Raw genomic sequence first — 23,083 nt, forward strand, 5'->3', positions numbered from 1 at the left:
AAGCTTGCTTGACAGGAAGTCAGAAACGGTTTCATCCCTCAGCCTTATGACTACTAACCAATCTGCAGATGAATGCCTGATCCTAAACTGGTGATATTAGTGGTTGTGATGCCTCTCCTGATCAGTGCTGGGCAGAATAACTTGTTGGGTCTTGTAAGGAAAGGAATAGGTTATTTACCTTGTAAGCATCTACTTATAGCGCGTAGTGCCGCAGATGCATATACATAGCATATTCTACCATCTAGTTTTGGGCTTGGATGTTAACAGGTTGTTTTTCTTCAAAGAAATCTTCGAGTCACAAGGTGTGGTGACCCCTCTAGTGTTTTGTGTGCATGTTTCTCAGCTCCTTTGTTAGATTGTTTTTGTCTCATTGGGTGAGCTTTAGGATAGGATCAGTATAGTGACAAAAATAAATGCACATGCGAGCAAAGATTAATACAGAAAGTAATGTGTTAACCAGATAATGAATCATACGCCGACTATTAGCTACCGGGGAGTAGGGTGGGTGCATAAGAATCTATGGCACTATACACTACGAATAGATGCTTACAGGATAAGTAACATATCCCCTTTGCAGCATGTTGAGCATAGATGCATATGCGCAGCATCAGATATAGAGCAGTGATCCCCAAAGCGGTGGTTAGTCATTGGTCAAGGTAGATGTTTGAAAAAGTGTTTTAAATACAGCTTAACCCACTGCACGTTGTTGATTAGCTAAGACTTCAACACAATAAGGTCTTGTGAATGTATGTAGGTTATTCCACGTGGCTCCTTGTTGTGAAGGTGACTGAGAAGCTTTCAGAGCTAAATGACTTACGAGAAGCACTAGGTGACTGATGTGGAGGTGTTTGAGTTGTTGACTATAGATCGTGTAATGTGAGGCTGTGTGTACCCGCTCCCTAACCCTGAAGTGGTGCATCTGTGGTAATGGTGATCTGCGGAATTGGTGCTTTGAAGGACCAACCCTGCAACAGATTGTTTCTGTTCCACCACTGCAGACAGCGATAGGTCTCTAACCCTAAAAACACTAGCCTTTGCAGATACCCCTCTGCTCGAGACCATTGTGATCAAAGAGCACACTGGAGGGGACATATATTTTCGAGCATTCAGTATTATGGCTATACATGCCATAATTCCTAGAAAACTCATGACTATTTTTACAGTAACTGGAGTGTTTGAACAAGAGGTAACACTAGTCTGAACTTTTGAACCCTTTATGGACTGTGGTATGCTTTGGCTGTGATTGACTTTAGTATTGCGCCTAGAAAAGGTTGTACCAGCAATGGTTGGAGGTAAGACGTTAGGGCACCGAGTGGGAAACCTAGTTTGCGTAGAAGGTTGATTGTTGTTTGTTTGCACTTTCAGCTCCTTTGTTAGATTGATTTTGTCTCACTGGGTGAGCTTTAGGATAGGAGCAGTATAGTGACAGAAATAAATGCACATGCGAGCAAAGATTAGTACAGACAGTAATGTGTTAACTAGATAATGAAGCATAAGCCAGTCATCTAGATAGGGGAAAACATGAATTCCCCCCCTCCTTCTAAGATGACCTGTTACTACTGTGAGGCATTTGGTGAATACCCTTGGAGATGAAGTTACTTCGAATGGTAGCACCTTAAACTGGTAGTTCTCTTCGTTGATTTGCAAATGTAGATATCGAAGGTGAGCTGGACGTATGGGAATATGGAAATAGGTGTCTGAGGTCTAATGCTGTTTAAGTCTTCCTGTTGTAGTAATGGTATCAAGTCTTGTAGTGGGACCATGAGAAAGTGGTCTGATGAGATAGAAGCACTGACTGGTCTGAGGTCCCGAAAAGGCCTTAATTCCCTTCCTTCTTAGATATGAAGAAGTATAGGGAATAAACCCCATGCCCCTGGTGGTGTTTTGGGTCTGTTTCTATAGTCCATTTCTGAAGGAGAGCTTGGACTTCTTATAGAAGTGAAACATGTTATATTGACATGTGTCCTTGGTGGTATTATTGGAAGGGAGGAGTGGGGGGTGGGGGGTGTTGCAGGCAGTGTGTTGTTGGTCATTTCTAAACAATGCCCCTCTGATGATAGAACCCACTAATCTTTGGTGATGCTTGTCCATTTGTGGTAACATTAATGTAGCTGTCCCATTACTGGTGTTGTGTTGCGGTGGGTGGCTTAGACTGCCACTGTTTTGTAGCTGTGGTTGCCTTTACAGTGGACCACTGACCACAACATATTCATCTATAGTTTTTTTTTATTTTTATAGTATGCCCTGCAGTATGCACCGCTTAAGCAGTGCACCAGATAGGAACTTTGCTGTGTTTGCTCTTTACGTGAATCAGTGGATCTGCAGGTTTTGCCACCTCTTTGTACTGTCCAGTACAAAGGAAACCACTATGCTGAAAAGTTTGGAGGGTCCTTGTGGCTTTAGCTGTATCTATATCCTTCTTTAGCTTTTCAAGCATTTCATCCACCTGTGGGCCAACTAGATTTTGGCCACTAAAAGGTAAATCTATTAGATGATGTTGTAATTCTGGCTTAAGGCCAGAAACTCTAAGCCATGCATGTCTCCGAATAAGGATACTAGCATTCACCTCTTTTGCACTGGTATCTGCAGAATCCAATGCACATTGAATGGTGGAATTAGATATAGCTCTGCCTTCCTGTACCAACTGAATCCACCTCCGTCGGTATTGCTCTGGTAGATGCTGCAATAACTCCTGCATCCTATCCCACTGAGCTCGGTTGTAGCGGGAGAGTAAACCAGCAGAATTTGCCATGCGCATGTGACTGGCTACTTGTTTAGCAACAAGTTTTTATGCTGCATCATATTTTCTTCTGTTTATCCGTGGGTGAAGCATCTCCCGTGCCCTGGGAGTCTGCTCTCTTTTTAGCACTGTGCACTACTGAAGAGTCAGGGGGAAACCTGTCTCCTTATATATGCAGAGTCTAATTGACAGCCTATATTCTTTGTCAACTTTAAGAGTAATAACCCTGGACTTTACCGGCTGCTTCAATATTTCCTGTGTTGATTTGAGCATGCCTTTTAATAAGGGAAGGGATTGTGCCACCTTGTGCGACCTGTTTAGTGTATCTACTAAACAATTCTCCTTATGCTCTAGAGCACAAAGATCTACATCATGGTAGGATTGTCGTAAGGTTACCCTAGCAGCTTTTTTTGGGGCATGTTATTTTAGCCATAGGCCTCCAGGATGTGTCCTTTATCCTAGTTACAATAGTGTTCATTTTTTTTCCTGAGCAGAAGCTCTCTTCTGCGGTGATGTTTTATTTTCCATTATCTTGTATACTCTTAGCACAGAAACTGTTTTCATTGTTTGTACTCGGACATTCTCATTCTGTGCTCTGCTCAAGGCTGTCTCCAATATGCTGCTGCCACAAAGTGGAACACTGCAATCTCTGCCACTTCATGGAAACATGTGTTTTACGTTAGGGCAGTATTCCTAGAACATTAGCTGTTTTATTATAAAACGTTGCTATGCCCCTATATGTTAGCGAAATCGCTCCAGCCGGAAACTGCAACCGCATGCTGTCGCTTCATTGCAGCGGTCTGCTGAGACTTGATGTCTTCCTTTGCCTATATGAGAGAGGACTCTCAGACTTCTTACCTACTACCAAATCCAGGAATGGGGAGATAGTGTCTTCTCAGGGATTCTGAAGGGTGGATTAGGGCTAACACTGCTGCGCTCTAATGTAGTACTTTAGTGGCGTAGGTAGGAATTTCAACACCTAGTATTATGACCTATGGTGGGACATTTCTTATGTTTCACTCTTTTTGTCACTTCATTATTATTACTACTATGTTTTTATCATCCTAATCATTGCAGTACATGCTATTTTATCCAGAACACAACTGATTCAATAAAGTATAATCAGACCAATCTTTGCTTCTATTTGTCTTTGCATGTGTGATCCGAATGTAACTGAAAGAAAAGGATAGCATCTGTTGCACCATGATTTCCCTGAAAAGTCATAATGTCATGTGCACGGCTGCCACAAATCACCTCCACTTTAGGTGCTGGTCAAATACTGCTAGCTGGCCAAAAGGGTTAGGGCAACAGTTTTCACAAGGTGTGAAATTGGACTAAGTTCCCGATAGCCTGGTGAGGCTGGCGTCCGAATCCAGCAGTTTCATAGGTACTATGAGAGCCAACACGCCAGGTGAAGCGTCATCTGGAGGAGATGGCTTTGATGGATACAGATCTGGATCCGTATCATCTACCGGATTTGAGTCAGAGATCCCATGGGTCTTGTGTATTATCTGGATCCCCTTGAGGGTCTGGAAAATATGGTGCATCCCAAGTAAGGTCAGTCGTCTTCAATATCAATCTCACTGGTTGATGACTCTGCAGATGTGTGTGGCTGCTCTGAGGGCAGATGTTCTGGTGACCGGGTATGTTCTGGCAATATCATCAGTGGTTGTAATCTTGGTGGTGTAGCCATAGGGGCAGGTGCATGAGGAGGAGAAGAAGGAAAGAAGGAAAAACAAATATAGGGCTAGTGCCTCTGTCCATTCTCTTATTTCTAGGGGCCTCAAGTGTTTCTGGTCTCACGATCTCCTCTTCAAATGTTTTCTTCAGTTTAGGAATTTTGTGGGATATAGTTGGAGGCGGTTTTGCCCCTACTCTCCTAGTGGCTGAGTGAACAGTTTTTTGCTCCTTGTCCAGTTTATCTATAAGTTTCTCAAGAATTGATCGCACCTGTACTTGTCTAGGCTCCGACCCGGTTTGTGCGAGTTTGGGCATCAAAGGTGTTTTGGACGTCAACACAATCTTCGACTCTGACGTGGGCTTTGTGAATGGTGCTTCTGCACTGATGACATTTCTGAATGTTTCAGCGCCGATTGAGACTCCATTTCTCAGCACTGATGGCATCTCTGGATCTTTCGGCTCAAAATTTGCTTTGGATCCGATGGTGGCTGCTTCAGCTGTGACAACTTGTGTTGTTTTGAAGGTGTAGAGCTTGTGCTTTCTGTACCAGCAACGAGGAGACATTTAAGGCTTTGAACTTCTTGACTTTTGTCAAATGTTTTTCAGTGACATGAGTGAGATCTGGAACCTATTTTCGAATACCACCATGGCCCGATGGCAGTGGGGTTCTGTAAGCCATCTTAGCAATCTTTGTTGGGGTATGGGAGGCTTTCGCTGATGTACTCATGTGTCTTTGCGTGGACGGATCGGGATCAGAGTAGGAACTGTCGCCGCTGCTAGCCAACAGTCTTGAGATTATTCATTGGCACTTTCTGTGCCTCTAACTTCAGCCTCTTGTTCTAATTCCGTATATTGTTCCCCGAAATGTAGGGCATATCTTTTGTACACTTCTGCATTGTGGAGTGGACCCAACAACGCTCCCTTTGCAGCCGAAACATCTTCTTGGAGCGGAATATCAGGCAACTCACACGACCCTTCATCGTCTTTCGGGGACAGACAGATTACACACCTTATGTTGGTCCTATCTGGAATATTTGGTGTGACACTTAGGATAAAAAATTGAATGGCATCTTTTACATTCCTCTTAGTCATGGAGAGTATGGAGTTAGTTGTCATTGGTGTCTGGAAAGAAAGATGCGTCAAAGGCATAGCCGGAGCCCGGACAAACTGCTTCGAAAGATGATTTTTCACCAGCCAATGTATATGACTGTATATCATACACGTTGTAAAGAACAAATTTGGGCAGTGTAAAAGCCTCAATGCTGGAAACAAGATTCTGTTACGGAGCTCTGAGATTGTTTTCTTTCTGCCCTCTGGTTCTGACGTCAATCTAACAAAGGAGCTGAGGGTTGTGCACAATTTAGCTCTTTATAAATTACATGTCAAAATGGATTGAAACACCCAATTGGCGAAGCCTGATGTGCTTATAAGTCTCTACTATATGGTACACAGGGCATGTAAGAGTGTGTCCACTCCGGGCTGCAGCACTGTTTGTGCCACCATCCGTGTGACATGATACAAAATGCCACTGCAGATTAGGACAGTGTTTTCACTGCCAGTTTGATTATGCCATTTAAACCAATAGCAAAGCCTCCCTATCCCTTAACAATAAATCTAAGTCTCCTTAACGGAAAGCCTATGTAGTCCTATGACAGGGAGCTGTATTTTGTAAAGTAAGACATGTTTTGCGATGTGTCTTAACAGTAACACTTTTAAATTGCTGTTTTGCTATGGGTAAAGTTAGTAGCCCCACTGGCTAACAGAATTACCAGGTGGCATCCCTCCCAACCCGGATAACTTTTGAATGGTACTACCTGACTGGGTTATGTATGGTATCAAATTAATTGTGGCATTAAAAGCGACCAGATGACCAGGCCAAAATAAATGTCACTATTAAAAGTTAGGCAACTTTAAGAAAGTCGCCACTTTCAGCTCTACTTGTCTAGCAGCCTCACAAAGTCACATACACACACTACACATCTCCCCAGGTGGTCAGAAAGCAAACAGCTCCCAGGCTGAGGAACGAAGGCAGAGCCGCAACAGTTAGGTGTCACCTTCAATGCTAGGATGACCACTCGGGGTTCAGCCCTGAGACGAGCTTCAAAGGGGAAGCTGCCTTTCATGGGGCGCCTGGCCCAACACCCCTGAGCAGGGTGCATTTTGCTCCTGTAGACCGCATAGAAAAAGGGTCAGAGGGGGGAAACTTACTTCCAAACCGTTTTTTACAGTGGGCCTGATTAAATATGGGACCCCTAGTAGCCTGACCCTCAGATCACGCTGGAATTGGAGATGACCAAAGAAGGACTGCCGAGCTGCCCTTGGAACCGCACAAAGAGGCTGCATGCTCAGGACACCTGCTGCACTTTGGGCTAGTAAAGTTTGGACTGTGCCTATGGCTCCTGTCTCGGGGAAAAGTTGATTCCTGACATCCAACAACAGCAATGACTCCAAGGGTCAGTCGGCTGAACCTCTAGAACCAGCTCTGGGACACATGAGCCGAAAGAGCCCATAGCACAGAAGTTTTACCGCTACCAGTTGCCAGGCACCCAAGACAACAAATCCAAGATAGCCAAAACCTGTACCTGTCTGCTGAACCCGAGAATGCTCTCCAGGACCGGATTAGTCCTACCAAAAGACTCTAGGCCCCACCAACAAATTCTGCCCCAACCGCAGTGCAGACTGACTGACCAGTGGCCCAGCATCAGCTGGCCTGCTCCTGCAATGCAGGGGACTTTTAGTGACCCCCGACCTCTGTGGCCAAGATAACCTCACTTCACCCGTGGACAGAATAAGACTCACAAAAGTACCCTTTTAACCGCATCACAAATGGAACAGCCTTTGAGCTTCTTTTTGCCTGCATCCCTCAGCATCAGGACCACTCCAATGATGTCTATGGTGTTTATCCTGTAAAGTTTGGGTCTTGCCTTAAAAATGCTGTAGTGGCTAGGTATTTGTTTAAAGTATCCTTTTTGGTCCCTTAGACCTCTGTCTTGTCGGACTTAGGCACCCAACTCGGGCCAGAGTTGCTGAACTAACTTTTTACAAACATTTTGTTGGCCAATGCTTGTTTGCTGTTGATATGAAAACTATTTATTGTCTTTAAAATTTCTAACTGCAAGAACCTCTGAAGGATTTTGCTGCTAAAGACCTCTAAATAATTCATTAAAATATAATGTATTTTTATAAATTGGTGTTGTGATTCTTTCATGTCGCCTGAATTTCTTATTTCGTTGTTTGGTGCTGTTAAATGCTTTACATATTGTACCCCTGCTAAGCACTACTGCACACAGCCACAGCTACCCAGGATTGAGTTTAAAGCTAGGTAAACGTACCTGACTGGACCCAAGGCAGTATTTGTAAGTGTACTGCAAGATAAGGCCACTCAGCCATATCACATAGTACTCCCAAATCCTCACTGGGCTATTTTGTGGTGATGAAAGATAATGAAACTTTTTTTTTTTTTTTTTTAAACAATCCAGAGGAGGTTTGGAAGTGGTTGGGGCTCAATGGTATCCTGCTTTCTGACAGGGAAAGAAATGGTACAAAGCCGGGGAAATATACCTAGACCAACGAGAAGGGAGGGGACTATTATGGAGAGGCCCTCGCAGCGACAGACAAAAGAAGAATGTGCAAACGTGGTGGCACACAATGAGCAGCACGGGCTTCAAAGGAAATGGGATCAAATGATGGCCCCCAACCTATCAGGCCCCTGCCAAATTTGCCTTGATGGTCCCGGGAGCTTTGGATACTCGTCGGAAAAGTAAGGGCCAATAGGCAGATTTCTTGCACATGATCTAGACTTGAGTGATGGGGGTACAATTTTAGGAGCAGGTTCTTTCTTTAATAAATATACTCGCCACCAGCAGTTTGTGGACATCGCCAGATGTTTACTTGTCAAATTGCACAAGACTAAAGGAAATATGTAGATTTGTTGGTCTGACACTGGTCGTAGCAGAGAGGAGCATTGATATGGGTTGGAGAGTGGAGTCAGCCTTTAGCTTCATTGTAGCCTATGTAATGTGTGCAACTGGACTAAAGCCAAAATCATTGCTATAGTACCAATGTGGATTATTCTTAGTTGAACTATACCCCATGGAGACTACGGCAGTTTCAATTAAGCTTGAGGGTAAGCATGACAAAGGACCCCATATGAAGCACTGGTATATGTGATCATATATTATTTTAGTCAAATAGGGATTTCATAATATACCAGGTACTTTATTGTAACTAATGATGCATGTAACCGTTTAACATTGAAATGGGGCATTTTCTATATATGCTCAGACACAAGCTATATCTTAGGCGGTTATGTATCTGCCAGCATTGACAGCAGTGCTGTCTTCCTTGCTGACTAGCGATCTCTTTCTCCCAAGACTTTGTGATTTGTTGGCTGGTTCAAAAATGTTTGTTCCAATTGGCTTCTTGTTCATTTTCATGGGCTAGCGCAAAGCACTCAGTCCATGATGTAATCTCTCTTTGGGCTTCAAACCACGCCCAGGTCACTTTCATTGGTTCCTGGGCTTGCTCTTTAAAATCTGCTTGCTTTCATTTGTTAAAAGCATGCATACGTCATGCCTTTTCAGGTGTTAAGCCCACCTACACAGCACCAGTAAAGTACTGAAACCATTCGAGGCTCGATGTTTTCAGCCTGGGTTTCCGGACTACTTCATCTGTTTACTTTCCCCGCAGCGCAATCACGCTGGGGTATACATAGCGCGATCGCGCTCCGTTTTTACGTTTTCAATTTCAGCGCGATCGCGCTGCATTTTACATAACGCGATCGCGCTCCGTTTTTTTTCTTTTAATTTGTGTCGAGAAAAGTCCGGTTAGGAGTTCACAACGCAAATAGCTCTAACTCGAGCGAATGCGAGCCCCGTTGCATTGAAAATGCTTGTTTGGTTTGTTTTCACGGTGTCTGCCCATCTGACACTCAGCAAAGTGTAAATTAGGACAAGAGGTTGTTTCTGCAATGTGATAATTTACATATATTAGTACCAGATAGGTCAACCTGCATTATATAAAATGTACTGTGAAAATGTGAACAAAAAAAATAGCATAAGGCATCATCCATGTACATAAGAGTGGAGCAAATAATACTCCTTCATTGTTATCAACATCCTGGGATGCACCCTGCTATGGCACAGAACGAGACTAAGAGCCAAAGAACTCACAGAGCCACTACTAAAAGCTGCGAAATGGCAGAAGCAAAGTATTAGTACCAGGGAGCATAACAGATTGTGCTTCTGTAATTTCATGGCACAACAAGGGTCGAACTTGAGCCGCCGTCAGTTCAGGATCTGACATGAGCATTCAGGTAGCAGGAACTGGCATGGATCTCGGGGCACGAGTGGAACTCTGCACCGCAGTCGGTATGGGCTCAGTAACAGGTCCTGGGTTGACAGCGAGAACTGGGGAGGGACTCGCCAGCTGTAACCCAACTGTAGGCCCCTGTGGGGCTCAAAGGTGCACAATAGGAAGTAAACTGAAAATGTGCAACGTGGCCTCTTTGAACACCTCTGTTTGCAGAGGAGTTGGACGATTGCCTGGGTAACGGAGCGCAATTGGACCAACTGAGTGATTGGCTAGGTATCTTTATAGAGTTACTGACAGCCCTTATGCCTTCCCTTTGAAATGGTTGGTGGGATGGGTTAGAGTCCTGCTTTGCTTTTTTTATACTTCCACTTTGACTTGATCTTTGACTTACCATAGTACTTTTATTTATTTTTTAAATGGAGCCTTCATGTGACTTGGCCTGCGATTTGGATCTGGAGCTGGATTTGCATGAAGGTCACAACTTAAGAGCCACCTACCACATGACTCAAAGTAGTGTCCACAGCCCAAGCAACAAAGGCATACTTTATGTGGGTCAGTGTTTAACATTTCTTCCTGCAGTCACAGCACAGCTTGAGTCCTCATTTTCGATGGGGAGATTATTCCCTAGTACACTTAGGAGTCATTGAAAATCTGACAATTTCAGGAGCTATGGATCTGCATCGGAAGGCGGGTTTGGGGAGGAACCTATGTCAGCACACAAGGGTGGCACAGCTCCACTCCGACACTTCTGGGGCCATTTGCAACCAATGCACAGCCACATTCCACCACCTAGTGGTTTATGGGTGCACTGCTACAAAATTCATCAGATCCAATCTATCAAATGTATGATTTTTTTAAGGTAACACAACTGCTATTATAAGTTTCCATCAAAATCAGGCTGTACCTTGGCCATGAACTCAATTAAACGATGGGAAAGCATCTCTTAGACAGAATGGCAGGAACACAAGAAAAGGATTGTCAAATGTTTTAACTTCCTGAAGTGGCATGTGAAGTTGGAAACTATCGAGGTGCCTTGCATAAAGAACTAAATAGTATCCAGCTTATAGGGAAAATAATCCCAAAACTGAAGCAGTTATGAATACAACTGCATTTACTTCCACACTCCCCTGCAACAATCGCAAAAAGGTAGCAGTATCAAAAAGGAGTGTTCTGAAAGAATCCAATCAATGGGGTGGGGCCTAAAACAAACTAGAATTGTATGCTTGACACAGCGTGCTACCAGACTAGTATTTGGGCACCTTTATCTGTTTTCTGGTAGTGCATCCAAATAGATCACACAACATCGAACACTAATGAATACGTACACTAAAAGAGTTCAGACCTTATAGGCTTTACCAATGTTTATCTGATAATGAGTAAAAATCCATGCTAAAAAGTAACAACTCCTGTTCTTCCCTTCACATGAATTTCCACTGCAATCCCACTCAGTTTGTCCCTTATGACTTTCACCACATATCCCTCCTTCTGCATATCTTACTGAGCATGTTGCTTGCAAGACATTTTGCTTACGGTGGGCTTAGAACCCATTCATTTCTTACTTAGCCTTATTGCTACTCCCATTTCCTTGCTTCACCTTTGTAAGTGCTGGTTATACTTCCTCTTCATGTTTTTTCCCTTCCTGGGGCATGGCTCAAGTCTTGTGTCCTTCCATTGTTTGCACTTTGAGCTGTCTTTTGCTTTTAGTAGAAGCACTCAAAAAGAGAGCAAATGTTTGTGTATTTGTAGGCAGACTCCATCATGTGCTCCTCCCCTCCATTCAGTGCCATTCCCTTACCCATGTGCTTTTGTCAGCATACATGTTATTGTTTGTTCCTACCCACCCCTCCATTGTGCTGCGTTTAGCAGCTTGTCCCAAACCACCCTCCTGTTCCGCATTGGTGCCTGCGCCCCCCCCCCCCCTTCAACTCCTGGTTGTGCTCTGTGTTGTTGCTTACCCTCCTGACCCACACTGGCTTCCCTCCCCATTTCCAGCATTGTTGCTTGCCCCACTAACCTGCAGTGTCCCCCCCCTCATTTCCAGCACTGTTGCTTGCCCCACTAAACTGCAGTGCCCCCCTCATGCAGTGTCTGGTGCTTGCCACCTATCTTGCAATGTTTGCTGCGTCCCACCTGGTCCTGCATTCTATGTTGCTTACCCTTGACCCACTTCGCTTGTTGCTGCTCACCTTCCCACCCCGCTCTGGGTAGCTGCTTGCCACCACTCAACCTCTACTCCAGCTCCATGTTGTTGAACTTGAAACGTCATTGCTATTTTTTGTTTTACCCAACTGTCACGCTGCAAAGCAGCCATGCTACTGTAAAACATAGCTAAAGACATTGGCAAAGCCAATAGCTCTTGTAGACGAGATCTGTTGGCTTTGCCAATGCTGGTCTTCTTTCTTATGCATCACTGACTTTGCACTGTCGCTTTCAGGCGGGACTTACTTTTGTCTCTTCCATATCATCGTCCCCTTTCACACGCAGTATAGGACGCTGGCTCACTTTATGGTGTACGCCTATGGTGTGGCACCCTATACTGAGTCCAGGCAACCCATAATGATAGTGTTTAGGTGTCCAGATAGCAAAAGCTCTCTAGTCATAGCGAGCAGCTAAAGCTTACCCAGGTGGAGTGTAAAGTACTTACAATACCACAATAGTCAGTCAGTAACTGTTCACAAGAAAGAACCATACCAGGTGTTGCAAAAATAAAGTATTCTTTATTACAACACTAAGGTTATACTAACATTGATATACTAACATTGTAACATTGATATACTTCCACTAGGAGATATATACCCACAAAACATACTCTTAAGCAACAAACAAGAAAAGCATAGAAATACCTGGAGCCCTGTATGTGAGGGACAAACCATATACAAAGAAAGTGGTATAAGACTGAAGGTGCCCAACCAAGTTAAGTGTGTTAAAATTCCAGGGGCTGGGGAAGTAGGAAATTACCAGAAGTAAGTTCTAGAAATCCCACAGGTGCCGAGTTGTTAAAGAGCCGGTGTTTCACAGGCTAACACAGGACCGTCGCAGTTGGATTTTTATGGATTCTGGACCCTTCCCAGTTGACCCAGAGGAAACCAGTTGGCATATAGAAGGTTGGAGAGAGCCCCCATCCGTGGACACCCAGAACACTGGAGTACCTACACCAGGGAGGCCAGGTGCATAGCGGTTAATTGACACTGGAAACCCTTGTTGTAGTCAATGGAAGTCTTGGTTGTCCTACTGCTGTTGCAACCTGTGGACCAGGCTGGTGGAACCCAGAGGTGGATTCCAGATGAGAAGAACCTGAGAACAAAGGGTATAGTGTCCACACCACTCAGATGTTCAGGCGGTGCAGTTAGGCAATGCCCACCCTCTTGGAGGCGAAGTTCCTGCAGGACAGTGAAAGAAGCACAGCTGCGGAGTACAGGGGGATGCAGGAGATCCTTTGAGTCGCCCACAAGCTGTCCCAGGTTGGTCACCAGATTGGAGGAGGAAGGTTCAGTGGCCAGTATGAGCACCAACAGGCCTTGGCAAACGTAAAAAGATGTTGCAAGGAAGACTGCAGGTTCTTGGGTAACAGCAAAGTCCTAATGACTCAGGCCTGGGAGGGGAGTCAGGGCAGGCCTTCAGCAGAAAGGAAAGCCAGCCAGAGTCCAAGGAGCCCCGACGAGTGGCCCACTGGCAGCAGGCACAGGGAGACACAGAGGCCTCAGCAGCACAACAAAACAGGACCACAACAAAACAGGACTACCACGCCACAGGAGCTGCAGAGGGGAAGCTAATCTTGGGTTGCAGAGTGCTGAAGGCTGGGGCTTCTTGGAGCTCAAAGATCTCCTGGAGGAAGAGCAAACAAGCCTTGGCAAGAGTAACAGTTGTGATGCAAAGGGGTTCCGTTCCAGTGGCTGCAGCAAGGGTCCACCATCTCCCAAGTTGGTCAAAAGACAAAGTTGGACCCGGAGAGGACCACAGAACCACCACCTGCGAGCAGAGCCTTTTCGTTGTCCATGGGGCAGCAGGATCACCCAGCCAGTAGCTGTCGAGAGGTGCCTGTGGATACGGAGCAGGGACTCCTTCACTCCAAAGGAGATGCCTTCTTGCTTCTTGGATGCAGGCAGAGTCCTTGTGACCATGTAGGATGCACAGCTACGGATGTAGCGGAACTCTTGCAGGAGCTGGAGAAAACAATGTTGCAGTGAGAGCCCTCCCAAATGGATACAGTCCTGTTTCATTTCCAAAAGCAGATCAGCAGGAGGCCAGCAACAGATGTCTTGCAAAGAGTTCCTTGAAGAGTCTTGCTCGACAAAACTGAGAACCCACCCTCAGGGAAGCCCTTCAGTAACTCTAAAAGGGAATGGTCACTCAGAGGTGGGCATGGGCATCATCTACCTGGCCTAACCTGTCAGATGCTCTCAGGGACCTCAGCCTATCTTGTTTCCAAGATGGCTGAATCACTGGCCACCTGGCAGAGCTCTGTGCACCTCCTTAGAGGAGGAGCTGGAGAGTAGGGTGGTCACTCCCCTGTCCTTTGTGTGGTTTCACGTCAGAGTGGGAACCAGGGGATCCTAAACTGGTGCAAACTGTGTTATGCAAGGAGGGCACCAAATGTGCCCTTCAAACAGTCTGGTGGTGCTCAGAGGCTACCTCACACCAGCCCAGAGACACCCATTTCAAAGGGAGAGGTGATCACACCTCTCTCTTGCAGGAACTTCGTTGTTCTGCCTTCCACTGCTTGAATTAGGCTCATTAGCAGGAGGGCAGAACAGTGTCTGGGGTCAGCAGCAGCACTGGCTGGCAAGCCAGATCCCGCAAGCCTGAACATGCAGAACTACGGGGGGATCCTCCAAGTCACCCCCAGAGGACATAGGCTCATGCAACTAGCACTGGAATCTGTGTAACTGAATGATTCCAACATGTTTGATACCAAACATGCCAAGGTTTGGAGAAGCCATTATTTAGTTGGACCACTCGTGTTGACCAGTGTCCTCTACATACCTTAAGATGGCTTCCCCGCACATACAAAGCCCAGGGAATAGAATCTGGGGTTTGTAGGGGAACCCTGCTCATGCAGGAGTACCCTCAAGCTTAGGGAGATGCATCCTGCCCTAGGGTTGAAGGGCCTACCATAGGGGTGACTTACAGTGTCCAAGTGAAGTGACCGCGATATAAGGCAAGCCTTGTAGATGAAGTGAAAGGTGCATGTAATGGCAGGTCTGCTGAGACCGTTTGCATGGGCTCCCATGGGTAGCATAATACATGCCCAAGGGAGACCCCTGCTATACCAATGCCTTGGGTACTTAAGTACCACATTCTAGGGACTTACATGGGTTCACCAGTGTAGGAAAGTCCTTTTTTTTTTGCCTGATCACCCCCACTCTTTCTGGATAGGTACTGGTGGTTACTGACTCTTGGCTGTGCCCTGGGTACTGCTTACCAGTCCCAGGGCCAGTGCTCTGTGTAAAATGGATATGCAAATTAGGCTAATTATAATTGGCTAAGTTAACCTACCTATAAGTCCCTAGTATATGGTAGGGCATGTAGGTTTAGGGACCACAGCATAGGTGGTGCACACCTAGGTGCATTGCTGAGGTGCCCAGTGTCATTTTAAAAGCAAGCCTGCCTTGCTGGCTGCTTTTAAATTAAAGTTATATGCAAATTCGACTTTGGAATTAAAGGTACTTCCAAAGTCTTAAACTACCTTATTTTTACATATAAGTCACCCCTAAGGTGTGCCCTATGTGCCCCTAGGGCTGGGTGCCATGTAACTATAAGCAGGGACTTTATAAAAATAGATGTATAAGCCCTGGTGAGGTAAAAACAGCCAAATTCGTTTTTCCCTCATTGAAGTAAATGGCCTTCATAGGCTAGAATGGGCAGACTTTATTTTAAATTTTAAAGTCTCCTTAAATGTTACATACCAAGAATTTGGTATCAAATTGATTGTTATAATAAATCCCACAACTTCCAGTTGTTGGATTTAATATAACCAGTTCCGGTAAAAAGTTTAGACTTTACCTAAAAAGTTGCCAATTTCAGCTCTGCATTGTTTTTGCTGCTGTGCTCTGATTGGCCAGCCTGCAGCAGCTTCTGCCAGGCTACTTTAATGAGGTGTGAAGTGGCCTGGCTTCACACAAAGGAATGTGCTTGGGGGAGAGAATCTCCCCTCAGCAGATGGTGAGGCAGGAAGGGGGAGGGCTGCCAAACTGGTCTTCAAAGGCAGAGAAGGACATTTGCAGCACCCAGCAACACCCCCACATCCTGCAACCCCAGACAATTAGGTGCCCCCTTGATTAGATTAGGAGAGGGGTGTGTTTATGATTTTTAGCCACACCAGTGGGTGGGCTCAGCCAGATGTAACCTCCAAAAATCAGATTCATCCATGTTGGATTTTTAGAGACTGTTGCCTTCTGGGATGGATTTTTGCCACACTTCCCAGGAAGTGGTCATCACAGGGGGACGACCCTGTCCCTGATTGGAGAACCAGGGCCCCCCTGCTTTTCACCCAGGAGCAAGGATAAAACTGGCAGACCTGCACCCACACCTCAGATCCCCTCCAGAATTCAACAAGAAAGGAACTAAAGAAGAAGGACTGCCCTGCTGGACCCCTGGCCTGCACCTGGACCCTGCACTCAGAAAGACTGCACCAGCTGCACACTTGGGCTTCACCACAAGAAGGACTTTGCCTGGCTTCCACTGGTTCAAGGAGGGACTCCCTGTTTCCTACAGGTGAAAAATTGCTATCCAGAGTCCCCTGCACCAACTCCTGAAAAAGTGACCAGCTGACCACTGTCCAGTGGCCAAAAAGGAGTTTGCGCCAGGTGTATTCTGGGAGTTGAAGTCCGCACTTCCCAAGGACCATCACAGAACTTCTGGACCCTTGGGGTGAGCTGTGGACCCCAAAAGAACCTTAAAAGAACATCTGGGTGAAGCCCCAGAAGTTTGGAAAAGATTGGAGAATTTTTTTAAAAAAGCTCCATAAAGTGACCGACCCGACGCGGAAATTCTAGCCGGCTTGCCTCAACCGCGACCCGGCCTGACTTCGTGGTTCGTCCCGGTAAAGAAAAACATCCAAAAAAGAGACTAAGTCCGAACGTAAAAAGTTGACCGGGACCTTCCAGCCATCGTATCCGAGAAGGGCTCCACGGACGTCGGATCAAGATCCAGGTTTACCCCGGTCGAAGGATTTTCATCTCGAAAAAACGACTAAGTCCGAAGGTAAAAATCACCACCGAGGAAACCGACTTCGCGTATCCGGACAAGGGCTCCAGGAGGTCGGATCCAACTGGCAGGTTCGTCCCGGGGAAGAAAAACATCAAAAAAGAGACTAAGTCAGAAGGTAACTTTTTAACCGAGGCCTCCCGCAACTTGTAGCCGAGCAGGGCTCCATCGCGGTCGGCCTGAAAGTTTGACTTTGCCCCGGTCCTGGTGCAACCAGATGACCCGATTGGCGCTTTTTGTTTCTAAGCGCTAGAAAATAATAATACTTTAAAAATTCATATCTCCGGTTCCCCTGAACCGATTTTAATCGTTTTTGTGTCATTTTAAAGATATAAATATAAGCTATTTTTATAAATTGGTTTTGGATTTTTAAACTGTTTCCTGTGTCTTATTTAATTACTGTTTTGTGATATTTGAATGCTTTACACTTTGTCTCCTAAGTTAAGCCTTGACGCTCGATGCCAAGCTACCAAGGGTAGAGCTGGGATTAATTTACTGAGACCTAACTGTACTTATGTGGAGGTTTGTGGCTTGTTGCTAGGTGTAGGTACCTACCTGCCCTACCAATAACCCATTTTCCAACAACCAGTATGCCAATTGTGGGTGTAAAAGTTTACCAGCAACTAAATGTAGAGAGGAGATCACAGACACTGGGGACGTAATTAGCAGGATCCCAAAGTACTACAGACTCAACATACTGACATTAAGCAAAACGTGGAGGCAACTATGGCAGAAAGATGCTACTTTCCTATAGCTTCCATATAGAATCACTACAATTCATTAACATGTGGTCACTGCTATGTGTGTTTTGCAGAGAGGACTGATGAGCATTTAGTCAGAACACCTTTATACCGGTAGTGTTAGAAACTCGCACTGCGTTCAGAGTCAGCTCCAAAGCTCTCACTGTGATCAGTCATTTTAACTCATCCACAAACTGAACTCTCCCAGTTTTTTACAGAATACACTATTCAAGACTTATATCTTCGGTGATGTATGAAAAACAAAACTAGAAAAACATTTGGGAAAAGGAAGTACTCCTAGAAAACAGAGACATGAGTACCATTAAACATGAAGTAAAAAGTGAAATGTAACAGGGAATCAATCACTGACTTGGATTACCTTAAGGGTTATTGCATTCATTATCACCACAGAAACCACTATTTTGTTTGTAAAGTCAAGAACCTAAAAATAGGGCACAGTAGGGACCATTTCAAAGTCAGTTTTCATTTACTGCGGCACTGAGCACTAGCAGGACTTCGGCACCTAAAGCCTTGCATCAGAGCGATAGATCACTACATAACGTTTACAATACTATGCACAATAATATATTTTAAGCAGAATACCCTTACAACAAAGTAAGATTAAAGGTTGAAGTACAGTTCCTAGGTACAGAAAGTCAGGAACAGACATCTCTAATTCACACAGCGCCTTATAACCACCCACTATATTACTTTTGTTGGAACCCTTGCAGAGCTGCTCCATGATTAATAAAACATTTTTAATAAAACATTTTTGTATTGAGTCTGATACATTGGAATGCTTCAACAAATCTGACAGTTTAGCTGTTCAATATTGCAACAACTTCTAGGGCTTACATAGAGGATTAATGCTTAAGGACTACCATGTCACTTGAATATGTATTGTTAAAGACCTACTGGCACTCTTTTTGTAGAGCAATAAAATTTAACGTGCTACAGAGTGGCTCCCGGTTTGCAGAAACTTAAAAAGCTACACAAACAAATACAGGCAGGTCCGTCTGTAACTAGGTGCTCCGATCCAGTTTTTTTTCCAGCATACTGAGAATTTTACCCTTGTTTATGCTATTATGAAACCATGAATACAAGTCACTGAAAGCCAAGAATACCCTGAACTGGAACAGATAGCCACTGGCAAACAAACCTAGCAATCTAGCAAAAATGAAAAACTTGAAATGAAATGCAATGCGATGTATTTTCAGACCTAGAAATTAACCAAAGATATCTAGTTTATAAAACATTCTGAAAACAATTTAATGTATGGTATGTGTATAACATAAAACTTGTCTTGCCAACTCAGTTCCCCACAGGGACTCACCAGTATTACATTCATGGTATCCAACTCCATCAGTTCCTGGTTAAGGGCTTCATTGTTAGCATTCAAGGAGCTGGCCACTAATTTCACCACATTCAGCCGTGTGTTACCAAGAGGTGGGTCAAGAATCCCCCAAGTGGTCTGCAAGCTTTCTTTCTGTGGTTTTAATAAGAAGTTACTATATTTAAGCATCACAGATAATCTTTGTGTTGTGCTTTTTAAGACATACAGACTTCTACATGTAATACTGCCCAAGAACTAAAGGATACTTACGTCTTCACAATGAGTATTCTCAATTTATAAAAGGAAAAATATCTCTGCATTTGTGCAAAAGCTCAGAACACAACTTTTACAAACTGTTTATACATGTTTTCTAATAAAGGCAAACAAACAGAAAACATGTCAACATTTACTGTGATTGTCTTCATAACCCAGGAACAGGACAAAATAGCATACCTGACAGAAAGCGTATTTATAACAAATAAAGAAAACAGGAAATGGTGCCCAATGCAAAGCATGTACACATTAGGAATCGAACCTTGCTCCTTTAAAAATATTGGAATACACCCTAACCAACGTGTTTAACACAATAGCTAAGGTTGACCATCCTGAGACCTGGATTCGCTTAGTAAATATACTCATCTATAACAGGTATTTCCAATGCAACGGGTCTCTCATTTTCTTGAGTTAGAGCTTTTGGCACTGTACAATGATTAATTACAGCAAGAACGTGGAATAAAAATCAAAGGTTCAAACTATATTAAGTCAAAATAATGAATGTGTGCTGATAAAAATACACATTAACCAACTGGTTTACATTATTTAAAAGAAAAATATATTTGAGTCCGGTCTAAAAATTGAAAATATTTAGTATTTTACGATCAAAATTATGTAATCTTTTACACGAAAAATTAATGCTGAATAAACAACTTACTTTATATGTGTGCGGTCCTCGTTACACTGAAAACCTAGCCCCAGAGCTGAAAGGTTTAACATGTTTAGATGTTTCCTGACAGGGTTTTTTTCATTGAATTTTGATCACTTTTGGGCTTCTGGCCTGTCCACTTGATGTAGCTGGGTAAGTGACCAGAGGGGCTTTCAGTCTCTACCGTGCTTCTACTGCAAGGAGCGCAGGAAGCACCAAGAGAGGTAAGGACAATATAATGTATACCTGCTTGATGTATTTGTATTCATAATGTTAAAGCTACAGACTGAAAAGTTAATTTAAAATACGAGACGTCTGAATATTTTTATTATATTTCGCCTGCTTGTTATGCTGACATTTGCTTCAACCCTTAATTAGTTGATTCAGAGGGAAAGTGTATAATCACCTAAATTGACCCAATAGTCTTAATTTCAGTACCACTTGGCAGGTGGCGCTCTCTGCCACTGCTGAGATTGTAGCCTTCTTATAAGAAAGCCCCTCTAAGCAACGCTCCGACATGTTCATTTTCCTATTGGGACCATCAGAATGAACCCTGCTGCCTGATTTTGTCCTCCATGGCCACATCATTTTAGAGGCTCTGGATACAGCAAACATGCTAGATCATGCTAACATTGCTAGCCAGATCTGCCCAGCTCAGGGGGAAGAACCGAAGTAAGCCTTAGGAAGCCAATACACTTTCTACTGGGACAAGCAGATGGCGAGGACGCCGGACTCCCCTGGTACGAGAGTTTTGTCCTCGTCCCATCCAAAATACAGTGTAGCTGAGAAACATCCTTTGAAAAGTTGTCTGAGAAATAAACAAGCTTTCCCTTAAAACTGTGCAGCCAACTGAATTTATGTTTATTTTGGAAAACTGTTACATCTAAGCAGAAAAGCTGCAAGCAACGAATAAATGCTCTTTTTCCGCTAGCTGTAATTTTTACAATTCTGGCCTATGGTTGTGTGCTAAGAAAGTTCAATAGACTCAGACAAAGAGTTTGAGAAAGGACAAACAGGTGGGAAGAGGAACTGAGAGCGAGTGAAACAGTGGCAGAACACAGGGTTCCGGGGAGACAAAAAAAGTAAAGACATTCAGCCCATGAAAAAGTGAGTGAGATATTAAGGACCAGGAAGGCAGGAAGGGAGATGGGAGTCAGAGTTGGGTGCGGGAAGAGAGAGAAAGAAAAGATCAAATGAGAAGAGAGATGGCAGAGAGAAAAAGTGGATAGAGGCAAGAAACGTTGAGAAAAGAGTGAAAAGAAGAAAGACAGGGAGAGTGTGAGTGTGGAAAAGAACAAAGAGAGACATTAACAAGCAGGTGAGTCTTCAAATTAAGAACCCACTAGAGTAGATGGTCTGGGATAGGGTTGAGACACCCCTCCCATCGCGGCTGCTCGTCTGGGGCGGCTTTATGGAAAGGAGGCAAAACACTAGAAAATAAAAGTGTAAAAAACAGTCACATTTGCCACAGTTCCCCAGCTTCTAATCTGCGTCTGACACGTATGTCTGAAGTTGTTACACATTAAGCGAGCGGCTGTGCCACAGTCCAGCCCCCTTGGCCTGGTCACCATGTCCAGGCCAGCAGATAATGGCAGCCCTGTGCGTGAAGGCTGCATGGCTGCCATGGCATTTCCGTAACACCCAGGCCCTAAACCAAACGAGCAGGGATCAACAGGCAATGGCCGTCATAGATCGCAACAAAAGGGAAAAAAAAAGTAGTTCGCCCACTGTGAAGTTTATAACCAATGGTACAATATTTCATGTAACAAGGTCAGTCTCTAAGGCGGAAACAAAATAGCCTAAAGGCAGGACAAACGTAAAGCATTTACCAATTGACATCTGGGGATTTTTAAAAGGCAGGCTCATAAACAAACAAAAGTGATGGGTGTGAGATGGGCGTGGCTAAAGCCCACAGAACAGATTACAAGAGGTCGAAATGCAGCACTTGTGCGCTACTCTGCTCAATCTAAAAAAACAAAAAAAAAAGGGGATAAAGCCCAGCCCAAGAATTAAAGGCCCGTATCTTTATTAGATTCCACTGTAAAAGTGATGGGCCATATATTACTACATAGGCGTGAGGACTGGGTGGCTGAGAATTACATCTTAACCAACACCCTATACGTTTTCAATAAAAGCATGGGCACTGTTGATCAATGCCTAAACTGGAGCGTAGTCAAAGGCAAATATACAGCAGCTAAGTAAGGAATTACACACATGTCCTTCATGGACCTTACAGAAGCTATTGACTGCATTTCACACTCCACATTATGGAACATTATGACCGAGTAAGGTGTGGCGCAAGGTGTAATCACATTTATTATACAACTATACAAAGATGCCGCTGACTGTGTCCACTATGGTAAAGATGGTGAATGCACATAAACTTTTAGAATCAGATAGGGAGTAAGACAAAGGTGTGTACTTGCCCAGTCTTTATTCTTCCTGTATATTAATAGAGTTGAAAATTATTAAAACTTGATAGTAAAGGAAACATCCTAAATTGGGACTCACCATCTCCCTATTCTTTCATATGCTAACAATGCAGTCTTAGTGGCCAGAACAGGGAAAGGGCTCCAAAGTTCAATCAATGATTTTATCGTTTTTATGAAGATCTCGACCTGAAAGTTCATGAGGGAAAGACGTTTAGCATGATTTGTTGGCCAAGACTGGCCCAAAAAATGTGCTCATTTTATTAATAACGCTAAGGTTTTGGTGTCCGCCACCCTTCTTATTTGTGTATCCTGTTGGATGACAAATATAAATGGAAATCAATGCTATATAACAAGAAAGCCCTTTTAAAAAAATCTATCATTAGACTGCACGCCTTTTGTAAAAAGTTGGGCTTGATACCAGTGAAAGAGTTTTTTGATTCATTTAAGTAAATGTGTGGCCATTGCATCTTATGGGGCTTCCATTTTGGGCATGATAGGCGTAGAATTGATCCAAGAAGTAGAAAACCTTTTTTTTTAAAAAATCTATTGGGGGGGGGGGTCCCTCATAGTTGTGCAAATACAATCTGTCATGCAGAATTAGATATTCACTACATAGGGCAGATTTAAACTCTCCCCCACTACTGTGGTATTCTATATGGACAAGGAAACAGACTGTCCTTAAACTTCTCATAAAGGACTGCTTACGTCTCCATTCTA

General features: G+C 44.1%; 1 protein-coding gene across 4 annotated transcripts in view; it reads right to left on the reverse strand.

Moving 5' to 3' along the window:
- Window positions 1-23,083, reverse strand: part of PPP6R1 (protein phosphatase 6 regulatory subunit 1) — a 745,577-nt gene that overhangs the window by 491,632 nt on the left and 230,862 nt on the right. For all 4 annotated transcript variants that reach the window (XM_069200760.1, XM_069200759.1, XM_069200761.1 and 1 more), the window contains exon 9: window positions 19,013-19,165. In XM_069200760.1, coding sequence (XP_069056861.1) covers window positions 19,013-19,165 — 153 coding nt within the window. The remainder of the gene's footprint in view (window positions 1-19,012; window positions 19,166-23,083) is intronic.

The sequence above is a fragment of the Pleurodeles waltl genome, chromosome 7, assembly GCF_031143425.1.
Source record: "Pleurodeles waltl isolate 20211129_DDA chromosome 7, aPleWal1.hap1.20221129, whole genome shotgun sequence".
Lineage (NCBI taxonomy): Eukaryota > Metazoa > Chordata > Amphibia > Caudata > Salamandridae > Pleurodeles > Pleurodeles waltl.